Here is a 15,111-nt window from a genome sequence, read left to right as displayed (position 1 = left end):
ATTATTGTTTCTTTTGCATAGTTGTTTTCTTTTGGAATATTTTTATGGAACTTTGTTTAATATTAAACAAAACATTATATAAATTTTATTACTTAGTAATAAAAGCAAGTCAATGAATCAGTGAGTCTCTTATCTTCTAATGAGCTATTAGTTGCAGTAGATACTGTATCAACTTCCTGTTAAAACATTAAAGAAAAATCATTATCTACCTTTTTTAGGTAAAACGACAAGCAGTTCTGTTCTCGTCTATACACAGGCTTCTCAAGGAAAGTATTTTTTTTTTTTTAATTGCTGGGTTATATCCAGAGGTATTTAATAGGGAACATGAAATCATTGGTCTCTTTCTGATTTCAAGTTTCATTGCTGGCCTTCTGCCAGCAATGGGACTGGTACAAAGCATGACTTAACACCAGGCCTGGAATAGAAACAAAGGAGGATCTGCTAAAATTCCTTGTTTCTTCTTGTTTGCTTTTATTATGTCAAAGATTAGAAAGAGGAAAAGGCAAACATAGATGTTGTCTGGGTCAAGCTGAACTGCAGCCCAAGGACAGAGCCCTTTCAATCTATTGTTGGAAAGCCTAAATATCTTCCACATTGTTGCCTGGATGGTTGGAGTCTGCTGTTGCATATCAGTCTTCAGTAACTGCACCAAAGTAGAGAGCATAGTTATTTTTGCTGGAAGGACGAGAGAAGACTTGACATTTCAAAGTTGAAGGGTTGTACTGTACTGAAGAGAATACTGCTATACTCTTTTGGCTTCAGTGTTTCTTTTTTCCTTCTTCACATGCTTCATTTTCAAGTTCATGTCTATAGTATCTCATCTGCTTTCAAAATAATCAGGCAGAAAGCCTTCCTGTTTATGCAGGTCTGTATTTCTGGTAGTGGAGCCAGTCTGTGCCATGGGAAAAGTGCTGTTACTTAGGCTACACCAAGAGTTTTCCAGTATGTTAAGTGATCTTCACAGGTCACTTACTGGTGCTGCAGTTCTGCCTTCTTGGTAAGAAAGACAACGAAACTACCAGTTCCTGCCTTCTAGACAAAGTATATGGCTTTGAAAACTGAGTATATTTGTAGTACACGATGTCTGAGTGTGCACCAGTTTCTAGTAAGAATCAAAGTTTATGAAAGGTTTCACATCAGCTACCATAATTGTTCCTGTGAAATGAACAAAACGGACTTTTCTTGTTGTAATTTCCTGTTGTAGAGAATTGGAATAAGGTTCAGATTTTAAAATTACTTATTTGAATTAGTTTTCTGTACATGGCTATTGAAACTTTTTTTTGCATGTGTTGGTGATGTACTGGTGTAGGAGCCTGGGAAAGTGCTGGCAGCCTGAAGGTCCAAGGGGGTACTGGGTGATTTCCTTTGGCAATCCTGGTGCAACTGGATGGTTTTGTTTTTGAATGCAGAGTTAATGCTTTGTTACGGATATCCAAGTAACAAACAGTGTGTGAGAAGAGATGCAGAGTTATGAGGACCTGAGTGCATTTTGATACTCCTGTCACCTGCACAGCTTCAGCAGTTTACCTCTAGCTGTGTTCATACAGAAAGGACACTGACCTTGTTCTGCATTGTGAGTCTCTTGGAAAAGCAGCTGTTTCTGGATTCAGTTAAAAGGAGAGGTGTGTGGTCTGTCTCCAGATGAGCTCTAGGAGACACTTGAAGTTTGAGATCTTTGCTTTGACACAGATTTTCACTGCTCCGAGTTTCACCTCTCCTGTGCTTTCTGGTGGTACAAGTTCCTAGGCCTGCAAATGGAGAAGAGTTGGGGAATAGTACCTGACATAGATTTAATGCTGAGAAATTTCCTTGTTTTGTAAAGAAAGCTGATTTGCTTACAGCTCAAAAGCTTTTGTGTGTTTGAAGGGACTGTTGCCTTGTACTCAGTGCAGTTCTACTTGACATTAACATTTAACATTGTTAAAGTTCTCTGGACTCTAAATGGCCTTTGGAAAACAGCTCCCCCCTCCTTCATCTTCATCAGTTATTTCATGTTTGCCTTACAGAGCTCTTTGGAGGCTCCTTAAGGCAACAGGATGAGAAATTGGTCACTTGAAAGTCAGCTTAGATGCACATTTCTCTTGACATGTTGACTGGTGTAGAATGACCTTTAGGTCGTGCCTTATTCCTGTTAAACTTCATTATGCTGTGGCAAGCTTAGTGCTTGGATGGTCTTTAAATAGTCTTTAGGGCTATTACCATTAGAAATAAAGCACTGTGAAGTTCCCTTACAGAAAGCATAAAAAGCCAGGCTTCCTCTGGAAATACTTAGAGTAAAATGAAACAAATTACCAAGTAGAATACATGAATCCTGGGGAAGCAAGGATAGTTCTCAATTCTGAGGTGAGCATCAGGAAAATTCAGGAAGGTACACAAGGAGCTAAGAGATGGAAAAATCATTTCCTCCTTGGAGGACAGTAAAGGCAATGGGGTCCACAGGCAGGAGGAATGTATCTGTGAGGGGAAGGATCAGTATATGCAGAGTAGGGGCTGGGGGCCAGGATAGAAGTCCGGGGAGCTTGAAGTCAAGGTGGAACCAGAGACTGGTCGAGGCAGATGGGTGGTCACCACAGTGTAAAAGAAAGACCTCGTACATGCATCAGAAGTGCTGCAGGTGGCTTGCTCTTGGAGCTGTGCCTGAGGCCACGTTTCAGAGCTGTGACATGTTCAGTGTGGGTGCTGTGCTTGCCTCGTGCCCCATCAGGGTGTGGGCTGTCTGTAAGGAGCTCATCCTCTCTGTGTACTGGGAAAGACACACAGTGTGGTAACTCCCTGTCTTTTAAACGGATGCACAGAGGGACTTAAGGAGCTGTCTTGTTAAGCTCTGGAGATGCTGACATACTCAAGTACAGTTTCAGTATCAGCAGGTTCAAGCTGACACCCTAATCACTGGATCATGCTAGCTCCACAGGGTGCGTTTTAGGTGCTGCGTAAAAGGGTATGTATGCATAGACGTGTGTGGGTGTTTAAGAGGCATTAGGTAATAAGATACTCTAGCTCTATAAAAGAAGCAATTTTGTCTGTATTTATAAGGTGATTGCTCTGCTTAAGACTGTGGAAGTACTAGGGTCAAAACACTCATGAAAACTGTATGTTCTGGGGTTTAGTGACTGGAAATGAACCCAGCTTCTGCTCCACTGAGCTGATGAGGCTTTTTGTCCAGGCCATACTGCAAGGGTGAGACAACAGCTGGGTCTGACAATCTTGATGACCACCTGTGCAAAAGGCTATCCCTTTTCCCATGAGGCAGCAAGGTTGAATATATCTTTGGGGAATTCATATTGTGTTCTGCAGGGATTACTAAATATGTCAGACACAAGTATTGCCACTGAGGAGTGCCTCGTGCCCTGTGAAGGAAAGCTGCTTGTGTCTTGTGGGTGATGGTGTAGGTTCATTAAACCCCAATGCTGGATCCTCTTGACCTGAAATGAATAATCTCCTTTCAGCAGCCATCAGCTGTTCATCACCAGAAAGCAACAGTGTCTCAGTGCTGGGGTGGAGAAGTCGGCATGCCCAGTTAGTACCTGGAGTGAAATCACTTTCTGGGAATAGATTATGCCATTTTTTTTCTCTCCAGCAAAGTGCATCTCTTGATAACCTCCTCATACTCTGAAGTATCTTCTGTCATATGTTTTCTTCTTTGAAACAGTCAGTTTAAATGAAGTAGAACTTTGTGGAAGTCTATTAAATGCGGGAGCTTTTGCATGTGATTTAAAGAAATAAGTGGAAATACTAGGATGGCTTGGGGAAGTTGGGTGAAACAGAGATACTAACTTTGGATATATTTGTCTGATTTTTAGTAGAGTAAGATGGATGTGTGTTTCCCACTGACTTTATAGAGTCAGGCTGGGGCAAAGATGTAGGAAGTCAGCTTCTGTTCTCAGAAACAGAAGGAAGTTTTGTTAGGTTTGCAAGGCCAATACCTGGCAGCTGTGTCAGTGTTCCTGGCCAAGATGCAGTAGTGCAGTCATGACCTCAGTGAATGGGGAATTGAGTTATCAAGATGAAGACCCATGAGGTCATTAACTTTACTTTGTTCTTTTAGTCAGAAAAGGAGAGTATGAACATAGAGAAGTAGGAAGACGCAGTGAGGCAGCCATCTTTTCAGCTCTGCCAAAAGAAATTTCAGCCCTTATCATCCAGCCCTTAACACTGTCTTCAGCCCAGCTGGAAGACAGCAATAAAAACAACATAAAAGAACCCAGATGTATTTCTGAGCCTAGTTCAGATAGTTGTGATGTTCACTACAGTAATTGAATACAAGGCTGACCCCAAGATAGCTGTGTGCCATCTTTCTTCTCCTAATGGCTTTCCTCAGCGCTGCTCACAGTTTTTACTGTAGCACTTTGCTGGCTCCCTTGTGAGCTAATGTGGTTGCAGCACAGGTTTTGCTACTGATAGTCTACAGGAGGAATTTGGTATCTAAACCAGTTAGCTGTGATGTTTTTGTTTGTTTCAAGTGTCAGTATTTTGACTATCTGGGGAATTTCTAAGTCCATTTGGCTCCCCTTGAAGAGAAGCTGGACTTCTGACATTATGTAGTCTCTTCCCCATTATTTTCTCTTCTCATTATTTTTCTACACTCTTCAGCCAATCTAATGCCATTTTTTCCCTCTGTGTTGTTTTGCAGGAGTACATTGATGCTCATCCAGAAACCATTGTCCTAGACCCTCTCCCGGCTATTCGTACACTTCTGGACCGATCCAAGTCTTACGAGCTAATTCGGCAAATAGAGGCATACATGCAAGGTAGGCCAATATCTGTGCTCCCTGGAGGCTTTTACTGTGACTAGAGAAGAAAGCAGCTTCCTTCTGGAGGCTATATGTGAAGTTTGAAGTAGTGGTTTTGGGCCCCTTGCAGTGTCTCTCCATGGGAGCACAAACACTGAAGCATTCCTGTGTCACAGGATTGCCCTCTGGAATCCTGTGCTCTTCTTTTTCCATATACACAAAGGAGGTTTGTATCTGATTAAAAATACGATGTGGATTTAATGGGGAGCATATTTACCACAGTGAGCACTCTCAGAAATCTTCTGGAAAACATTATCTTCTTGTTGTGTGCTGGTAAATTGAAATGACAAATGTACAAATGCAGCAGCTTGTACTAAGAATTCTGAGGTCTGAAATTGAGGGAGAAAGAAAAGTTGTTTTTGGAAAGGACCAAAGAAAAATTCAAGTGTAAATAGAGATAAGATTGAGAAGTGTTGGAAGCCCATTGCACAAGCTAATTGCTAGGAGGAACATAAATGCACATCTGGTGCTGGCTTGTTACCTGACATAAACTATTGTCCTTAATTGGTATCATTTGAGTTGTATTCTATGGTAGGAGTCATTCCTTTTCAACCTGAAAAATTCTCTTACCTTCTCATTTATAACCATTGCAACTGTTGGGTTAAGTTAGTCTTTCATTTCCTTCCTACTTTTGCTGCTGTCATGTTCTTGAAACATTTATTGGCTTTTGAATTTAAATCTAGAATAGCTCTGAAATAACTGTTTCATAGGTTAGATGACTGTAATGGAGGAAAATTGCATTTCTGAACTATGTTCTAATGGGATGTTATTGGAAATACCACTGAGATTGTGTTATCACTATCTTGATGGGCAGGTAAGAGGCTCAGCAATTTGTATTTTTATAGTTGTGGATTTATGGACATATTATTTGTGTATAACCTGCCTGACCCCACTGCTACAGTCTTTATGTAGAAATAGGACTAACAATTGACAGCACTCCCTGTAGTCCTTTGAAATCTCTTGAGAAGAAAATGCTCAATTAGTTTAGAAGGATTTTGTTTTTGAGTGGCTGTTGCTGTTTGTGAGTGGGAGAAAGGTGCTGAGGGAAACCTGCGCTCTGAGGGAGTGATTGGGATTTTGTTCTAGCAGCAGAGAGATTCAGTAGGGTTTGGTTTTGTTCTTCATTTTCTTAAATTGCTATCAGTACAGTTATTATCCCTATGAGAACAATACTTTTGGGAGAGCATCCAGTTTTTCCAAGTAGTTTGTCTTCCGCATATTTCAGCGTCCTTTGGTCAAACTAATGAGAAAAAGAAGTGCTTAAGGAGGAAAAATAAAAAGGAAATTTATATTCAGGTCAAACTGACAATTTAAAAAGAAGCTGAGCAATGAAGTAAGGAATGGTGTTAGCTTTTGTCACTGGCTGCTGCAGTGTTTGGTGACGGTATTTCCCCTGACCCTCTGTCCCCCTCCCCCAGAACTTTCCTCCTCAGCCTTATCTTATTTCTGTCTCATAATGAGAAATATCATGACCAAGACCTTGAACCAGCTCTGTATTTAGCAGGGGAAATCTCAGGAGAAAGGAATAATTGTCTAACTTCTTGTTCTGGCCTAAGTAGATCAGCCTCTGTATGCCTGCACATGATGATCTACAGTAAGAGAAAAGTTACACTACTCTAGACAGTGCTGTGGGTTTTTCTACCCTTCCCTGTTTTCACCTGCTGAGTTACCTTTTCTCTGTTGCAGCTAGCATCTCATATCCCAAGGCCATGAGCACTCAGAAAACTCAAACAAGGTGTAATGCATCTGTGAATAGCATGAACTCTTAGGAGCCACATCTTTATTGTTCTGGAATTTCATTATTGAAGTAACTACTAAGAAAATAATATCCTAATGAAGACTAGTTGTAACTAGAGAGCTCTTTTTATCACAGGATACAAAATTAATGCGATGGGTTAAGTTCAGTGCAAGGGATAATCCAAAGGAGTGTTGTAACTCAGGAAAGATGGACTTTATATGTAAGGAGAAGCCTTTTGCTGTTTGAAGTCTTTCAAAAACAAAATTCAGATTTTATTTACAGATCAGTTTTGGATTTCAGTGATTATTGCCTCTATGTCAATTATGTTTTTAAGTAACTATAAATGATTAATCTTTATTTATGATTCTCAGTTTATACTTTGTTTTAACCCTGTAGACCTTACAACAACTGTATAACTAAAGATTTGCACCAGTTAGGTTAAAGGGAGGGTGACCAGATGCTCTGCTGAGGTGACTGTCTTCTGTAGCGGTAGGGCCCCATGGTCTATAAATAGTTTGATTTTTAACTCTAATTATTTTTCAGATGTCCGAGTCCTTTTGACACAGAATTTGCCATGCTTCCTGGAAAAGGGAAATCCTTATTTGAAGTGTCTAGACTGGGCATGTGGACACGGTTAAGCTTTCTGAAAGTCCTGTATCTTGCTCTTTATGGAGTCAAGTGTCTGAGTGATAAGTACTTTGTTTCAGCCTCCTGAGAAGGAGTTACTGAGACACTTTGTGGCTGAGACACTCTTTGTCTCTGCTATCAGTCTGTGGTCACTAAAGAAACTGAGGTGGATGAGAGCCAGTAACTAAGCCAGAGCTGTACCAGTGGTCTGAGGGGAAGCACGGAGTTGAACCAGGGCTTTCCATGTCCTAGTCTGACACTGTGACCACTCAGTCCTTGTGGAAATAGAAGGCTCACAGACTTGCCCAATTGCTGAAGTGGGAAAAGGCCTCTTGGCCAGCTCCCTGCTCAAAGCACAATTTCTAAAGCAGGTTCCTCAGGTTCGTGTCCTGTTGGGTTTTTGTGTTTCTCCACAGATAGAGATGGCATTACTTCTCTGAGCAACCTGCTCCAGGATTCACCTTGAACCTGATGTGCTAGCATGCTACTAGCAGTGCTGAGGTGATTTGCAGGGATTGTGGCTTTATTCAGTATAGACAGTGATATCTCACTTGGAAGGAAGTAGGACTCTCTTCTGGGGAAAAAAAATAGCTTTAAGAGATACTTCAACATTGATTTTTAGTGGATACTATTTTGGAATAAGTAGTCTGTCTGGAGCTGTGGCTTCCTCTTTTTCCTGGTCTCTGTTATTTTGAGTGCAAGCTCTAAAAGAGCTAGCTATTCTGCAACCTGTGCTTCTGAATATTTTTTTAAAAAGATTTTGAGAAATGAAGGTTGCATTCCCAGCTAGTGTCCTATATAGCTGGCAGGTCTATGTTGAAATGAATCACTGAACAGATTTTTTTAGTGTCACAGTTGTTCTCTCAGCAGTTGTATTGCTTTGTTTACTTATCTCTGAAGAACTGGTTTTTATATAAAAGTGCTCTTGATCAGTTTTGGTGATGTTTGGTGAAAGATTAGGAGCATTATTTAATAAAAATTTCATTTTTAACAGGATAGTATATGATTGGAACTGTCTGCCTTTTTAAAGCTCTAACCTGATGAAAATAACTAAATTTTCTGATGCTGTGTTGAAAAGCTGTGACCCTTCATGTTTGAAATTCAAAATCTGAGACTTAAAATTATGCTTAAGATAGTAATGTATGGTCCTTGTGACTGGGCACTAACTCAGCTTTTCACATTACATTTTTTGTTTAAAGATTAAAAGCTTTTGAAATTCCCTATGTATCTTATAAATAATAATCCAAATTGAAGGAACTTAAACAAAAAGTGAAGTAAATATGCTACTCACTCATTGTGCTATCTAGTTGGTATTCCCATCTGCTACTCAGCTTCCTCTTCTGTCTCAAGTGACTTACTGGTTTCTCTGATAACGTTTGAACTTGCAGACCCTGAAGTTCATTTCTTTAACCACTTACTCCTGGCTTTTTCTTCCATTGTTTTAAAGTATTGTTGTTCTTAGATTTAGCTCCAAATCTAAAATTTGTACAGACAATAGTCTTTCTCTCCTAGAAGAGAACTCCTGCTTGACCCAAGCTGCAACTCCTTAATTTCTCTCTTCCTAGCAGTTGTCTTTGAAGTATGGGAGCTATTTCCTCAGGACACTCTAAACAGTATGCACCCCTTTAGCTTTGATGTTTTTATCCCGGCACATAATCAAAATAATTTATATTTGATTGTTTACTATTATATGTGATGCAGTTGCTGCTGTATGGGCTCCTTTATCATTTTGGGGGATAGAACAGATCACAGCATCCTCTATTCCCTGCATTTCTTTTTATCAGATTCTGTCTGTCTTAGAAATACTCCTCACAGCTGCATGCATCTTTTGTTACTAGGAGGCAAGCTCAGTATGATGAAATAGGTAAGACATTTGATTTGGGGCTTGGGGTTTTCTGCTTGGTGCTGGTTCTGCCTTGCTTCCATGATTTTGGACATAGAATGTCACCCCTTTGCATCTCTTTCTTCCTGACACTCATCTGCCTCTCTGGATGCCACATTGTTTTGGGCAGGGACTCGTCTCCAGGTGTACAGACACTTACTCTGATACAGCAAGTCTCTGTGCCAAGCAATCTCTGTGGGTATTGTTCTAACAGAAAGTGTGGACCTGTTATTGAGTAGAAAACTGCATCTGCAATCTAACACCAAAGCAGGTAGTCAGGGATGGGGTTTTTGGACATTATGGAGTGTGTGCATTGCTGGAGCAGTGCACACTTAGAACTTCTCAAAATCAGGCCACCCAGTTAAAAGTGCATGAAAATAGCAGTATATACATAGCTTTAGGCATTCACCTTTGAAACTGTAGCCTCTTTTCTCTGTGGCCTACTTTTCAGAGCTGTTTTGGTCAGAGGGGAGAGAAGAATAGTCACACAGGTCAACTTCAGACACCTCTTATTTTCATTTGAAGCTCCTATTAAATTGAAGCCAAATTTTTATTTCCACTTTAAAGCCTCTTAATCACCCACCTGGTGCTCACTTTTTTGTGGGACATACCAGTAAAGTATCTTTAGTTAGAGGGCTGATGTCAGCTACTGTAAATAACCACTTGAGTTTTGGGGTGCAGAAGTCTCCCATGTTGATTGTATGCACTTTTTCCACCAAGAACACATGCAGATAGAGGTCTTTATTACCTCGCTCAAATGTGTGATGGATGTTCACTCACTAGATTTTAATTTCTGTCTGAAAACTTGTACACCTGTGTGGAAGGAAGGAGTTGGAATGGAATTGATATTCTCTGGGACTGTAAGCAGTTTGTCTAAAGTGCCTCAGCTCACAGCAGTGTTGCACATGGCAGTCCTCTATGCCCAGCTGCCAACACTTGGTAGGTCTCAGTCCTGCTCTGTGAAACTGGAAGCACACTGGGATATTTGCCCCAGGGAAGTGTCACCTGACATCTTTCTCATGTAAGCTCATTCATTCAGCTAGGAGGAGGATAACAGAGACATCAAAATGTTGGTGTTATGAGAGCAAGCCCTGGCTTTGAAATTTAAACTAGACAGCTGCTTCCAAAAGACTAATCCTGTCCTGAGAGAGGTGGCAGGAAAAGAAAGTGGGAAGCCCCAACAGGAACCTGGAATCTTCTGTTTTGTACCATGTCTTGCTCTTGTTAAAGCAGCTTAAAAAGGATTTTCCAAGGTAAGACTGTTGAAAGTCAGCCATTTCATTATCAGAAAATATGAACAGCTCTCCTTTCCCTTGCTGCCTATCTTCTCCCCCTTCAGGTTTTCGTTATTTTGAGCTGTGATCTCTGTCCTAGCATAGGTAGGAGAGAGCTGGGGGCATCTGTGGATATGATGGGCACAGTCCTTGTTGTTCCAGCTGGGAGTGGCAGTCGGCCAGCCTGCTGCCACTGACCTCCTGAGATCCATCAGCTTGGGGCTGTTCAAGTGACTCTGCAGGCCAACAGGCACGACGCCCAGAGAATAATACAGAAAACATTTTTATTGTTTTGTCTTGCAGTTTGCCAGTCATAATTCCTTGAACCAACAAACAATCTTCATCTTGGATCCTAGTAGTCTTAATGGCCTCTGAGCTTTCAAAATAAGCCTGCCTGTAAAGTTCAGATGTTATTTTTGGGTGCACTCTTTAACTCTGTTGTACTTTTTTGACTGGATATAACGAATCTCTACCCCGCTTTCACTCTCTTTTGCTTATCAGAATCTGAAAAGAAACAAGGCTGGATCTTTTATCCATTTATAGCATACCAGTGTTGGAAACTTTTGTTTTACATCTACATGCACGATTTCAAAGCATTTTTCTACTTGATAAAGCTGAAAAAGTGGAAAGGTCTATATCTATTTAAGTGACAGCATCTATGAATTTTGTGTTAGGGGCTTGGGTGGATCTGAAGATTGACTGAATCTGCATTTTATGGGGTAAGGATATAAGCCATGACTGCACTCTGTGGTTGTAGGGCATTCCTAAGACATCTCCAGTTTGGGTTTTATGAACAGAAGGTGGATTAATTCTTGAGGATTACTGTCTCTCTAGAATTAGGAAAAGAGGAGCAGGGATTCTTCTTGTCATGATGAAGTCTTCACTGAATAAACTAGATGTTTTAAATTCCATTATGGTTGTGTTACAAGTTATTCTCATCCTCTTGAGCAGAAATTTCCTTGGCTGACATCCAAATTTCCCAAGTATCTGGGTGCTAGAAAAAGTAGTGAAGGAGCATTGAAAGATAAATTGCTCAAAGTATCGATGTAAAACTTAATTGGGAATACTTTTTGCAGTAAGTGGCTTTTCACAGTGTTTCTACTCGTATTGTCTCAAGATCAAAGGCCAAGAAATAAGTCTTGAAAAACAGGACCTTTCATCTGAGTTGGAAACCAGGGTTTGGCTGATAGAATATTGCTCCAGTTCTGGTGTAATGTGTTTATGTCACTTTTAATGCTGAAGAAGCAGTTGTGGTGTGGACCAAAAAAGTAGCATCCCTTACATTTTCTCAGATACGTGTTTAGCCAACATGTGGTAAGCCTGGTTAGATTCTAATCTCTCCTCATGCAGAGTCCAGCAGGACCTTAAAGCTTTATCAGGGTTACATGGAATCAGCTGATGGTAACATTGCCTGGAAGGATGCTTTCCTTTACCACTAGGGCCACTAACATTCCATCTAGAATCACTATTGGCTCCCATTTCATTTATCTGCTGGCTTTGTGCAACTGTTCTGCTGAGTGTATCAGTAAAGGAAATCATGAAAGCTTTGAGTGCATTTATGTTCTTGGCATCAGTCATTGGGTCTGTCTCATAAATTTCCCGAATGGCTTTCAGAAATTCGAGTGGATGGGGCTGAAAGTGTAAAGGTTGATGAGAGGGACTTGAAATGGTATGACTTTCTTGAATAGTTTTTGACTGAGGAGAACTAAACCTCTACGGTCAGTTGCTTGATAGTCTTCCTGCACAAGGTCTTTTACTTGTCATTTGATACACTATATTGCTAACATCTTGCTTTTCTCTCTATTTGGGATATCCTTTTTACAGTAGTGCTTGGAAAGTGCTGATATTTTGTTTTTCTGATGTATAAATGCTGCATGTGGGGTGGAATAGAGATCCAAATGCATTCATGGGCTGATAAGGCTGTATGGAGACAGTTGGCGCCTCTGGAGTGTCAGTAATTGTGGTTCAAGTCACTGCATTTGTGTAAAGGAAACAAAACTGATTCAGCTGATTTTGTTTTCATGAAAACAAAAAGATGCTATGCTGAGAAGAAAAAGCACTACTGTCACAGCCATGTGTTGCATCCCTTCATATCCTATTGGTGGGCAAGGTGTATGTGGAGCGTGTTTCAGAACTCCTTCCATTTGTAGGTAAATATACAATCTGTTTAGTTCTGTACACTGAGAGTGAACCACTGCTTCTTAAATGGGGTTAAAATCACAGAATCACACAGAATCACTAGGTTGGAAGAGACCTCCAGAGATCATCAAGTCCAACCCATGTCCTAACACTTCAACTACACCAACTGCAGCATCCAGTCTTCTTATAAACACATCCAGGGATGGCAACTCCACCACCTCCCCAGGCAGACCATTCCAGTACTTTATCACTCTTTCCCTAAAAAACTTTTTCCTAATTTCCAGCTTACATTTCCCTTGGTGCAGCTTTGACTGTGATCTCTCAATCTGTCAGTTGATGCCTGGAGAAAGAGACTCCCAGCTGACTACAGCCACCCTTCAGAAACTTGTAGAGTGATAAGGTCACCCCCGAGTCTCCTTTTCTCCAGGCTGAACACCCCCAGCTCCCTCAGTTGTTCCTCACAGGGTTTGTGTTCCCAGCCCCTCACCAGCCTCGTTGCCTCCTCTGGACGCACTCAGGTGTCTCGAAGTCCATCCTAAACTGAGGGGCCAGAGCTGGACACAGCTCTCGAGGTGTGACCTCACCAGTGCCCAGGACAGGGGAAGAATGACCTCCCTGCTCCTGCTGGCCACACCATTCCTGATACAGGCCAGGATGCCATTGCCCTTCTTGGCCACCCGGTCATACTGCTGGCTCACGTTCAGCTGCTGTCACCAGCACCCCCAGGTCCCTTTCCTCCTGGGCACTGTCCAGCCACACCAGCCCCAGCCTATACCATTGCTGGGGGCTATTGTGGCCAAAATTCAGGACTCAGCACTTGGGCTTATTAAACTTCATTCTATTGGACTCAGCCTATCCATCCAACCATTCCAGATCTCTCTGCAGAGCCATCGTACCTTCCAACAGATCAACACATCCTCCCATCTTAGTGTCATCTGCAAATTTATTAATGAAAGACTCAATACCCTCTCCATGTCATCAGTAAAATTATTGAACAGAAGTGGCCCCAGCACAGACCCCTGAGGGACACCACTGGTGACTGTCCCCAGCTGGATGCAGCACCATTCACCACCACTCTCTGGGCCCAGCCATCCAGCCAGTTCCTAACCCAACAAAGGATGCTCCAGTCCAAGCCATGGGCTGCTGGCTTATCCAGAAATATGCTGTGAGAAACAGTGTCAAAGGCCTTGCTAAAGTTGAAATAGAGAATATCCACAGCCTTTCCTGCATCCCCCAGGCTGTCACCTGGTCATAAAAGGAGATCAGGTTGGTCAAACACGACCTACCCCTCCTAAACTTACGCTGGCTGGGTCTGATACCCTGGCCGTCCTGTAAGTGCTGTGTGATGACACTCGAAATAAACTGTTCCATTACCTTACCAGGTACTGAGGTCTGGCTGATTGTCTGAATAATAGAAATTGTGTATCCCTCAACTGGCGCTGTCCATGTCGCTCTAGTTGCCTCCAGGCCTTCTGGCTGATTAGAGTTCTTGGAAATTGTCCGCTAGAAATTGGATAGCTGAAAACAAGTCAGCACATTGGAATAACTTCCAAAAAAAAAAAAGTCACTCCTCAGAGGGCAGATCTTAAGTAAACTGAAGCATCAGAAAGTGCTTGACAGAGACCAAAGGTGTGGAGAAGATAAATCAATTCTTTTCAGTGTGGCAAATCAAACATCCCCTACTAGTGGCATTTCAGGACTTTTATTATTAATGATGGAAAAGGTAGATGAACACAGGATACCAAACTTTTTAGATAAGTACAAATTGTTTAGTTTTCTCCAGACAAAGGGAGACAGCAATATCAGACAGGTTTACCAAAAGACAGTGAAGACTCAGCATAATGATAGATCCTCTTTATGGTAGTCTCTTGAGCCTATAAAAAATTATATGGACATGCATTGTTAACTTCTGCATTGACTCACTACACAGGAAAGACCTCAGTGTCACAGTGGTAGCTCACTGGAAACTTCTGCCCCCTCAGCCTCAGTAGTCAAAAGAGAACACGCCAACAGAATCAAACAAAAAGATTATGGTAGCCAAAAATAGCATTGAAGACGCTGAGCATACAGTTGTGTAAATAAAAAACTTTATTTTTCCCAAAGACTGTTTTCAGTTCTGCTTTCCTGAATTTAAAAATATGCGTTAGAAGTGAAAGGAATCCTTGAAAAAAGGAACATGGTCAATGCCAAGAGACAGCTACAAGTGAAGAGTAAAACCATTCTTGGGGTAGCAAAGGTGGAACAAAACCTGAGCAAACAAAACATGAATAAATGGAGAGATGTTCCCCTTTTTTCTATTATGTCAGAGTTGGAGTTCCATTGAATAGCTGTGCAGTTGCCATGAAATACCAACTAAGATCATAGCTGGGCTGAAAGAGGTAGGACACATTCACAACTAGGTTTGAGAGGTTTACAAACCATTGTGGTTGGTGGTGTGTAGTACTGACTGGTGAATGTTAAAAAGAAACTCCATAATGAACTATAAATTCCATGAGTTGGGATCTATTGTGGGACCATATATATTCCCTTTTCTTTGATTTGAAACCCACTGCCAAGCTGAAAAGTTGGAGATGACATGGTGTCAGTTTAATTGTGTTCTCATTTGGTTTGGTAATTCCAGTGTTCATTTCTCATCTCCAGGGAAGCAAGAATGCCTAAAAG

At 41.4% G+C, this 15,111-nt stretch overlaps 1 protein-coding gene across 3 annotated transcripts in view; it reads left to right on the top strand.

Annotated features, from left to right (window-relative positions):
- ITPK1 (inositol-tetrakisphosphate 1-kinase) overlaps positions 1-15,111 on the top strand; it is a 143,843-nt gene that overhangs the window by 73,921 nt on the left and 54,811 nt on the right. For all 3 annotated transcript variants that reach the window (XM_066321795.1, XM_066321796.1, XM_066321797.1), the window contains exon 5: positions 4,631-4,748. In XM_066321795.1, the coding sequence (XP_066177892.1) occupies positions 4,631-4,748 (118 nt within the window). The remainder of the gene's footprint in view (positions 1-4,630; positions 4,749-15,111) is intronic.

Source organism: Sylvia atricapilla, chromosome 6 (genome assembly GCF_009819655.1).
Source record: "Sylvia atricapilla isolate bSylAtr1 chromosome 6, bSylAtr1.pri, whole genome shotgun sequence".
Classification (NCBI taxonomy): domain Eukaryota; kingdom Metazoa; phylum Chordata; class Aves; order Passeriformes; family Sylviidae; genus Sylvia; species Sylvia atricapilla.
This window is presented reverse-complemented; position numbering and strand designations above follow the sequence as displayed.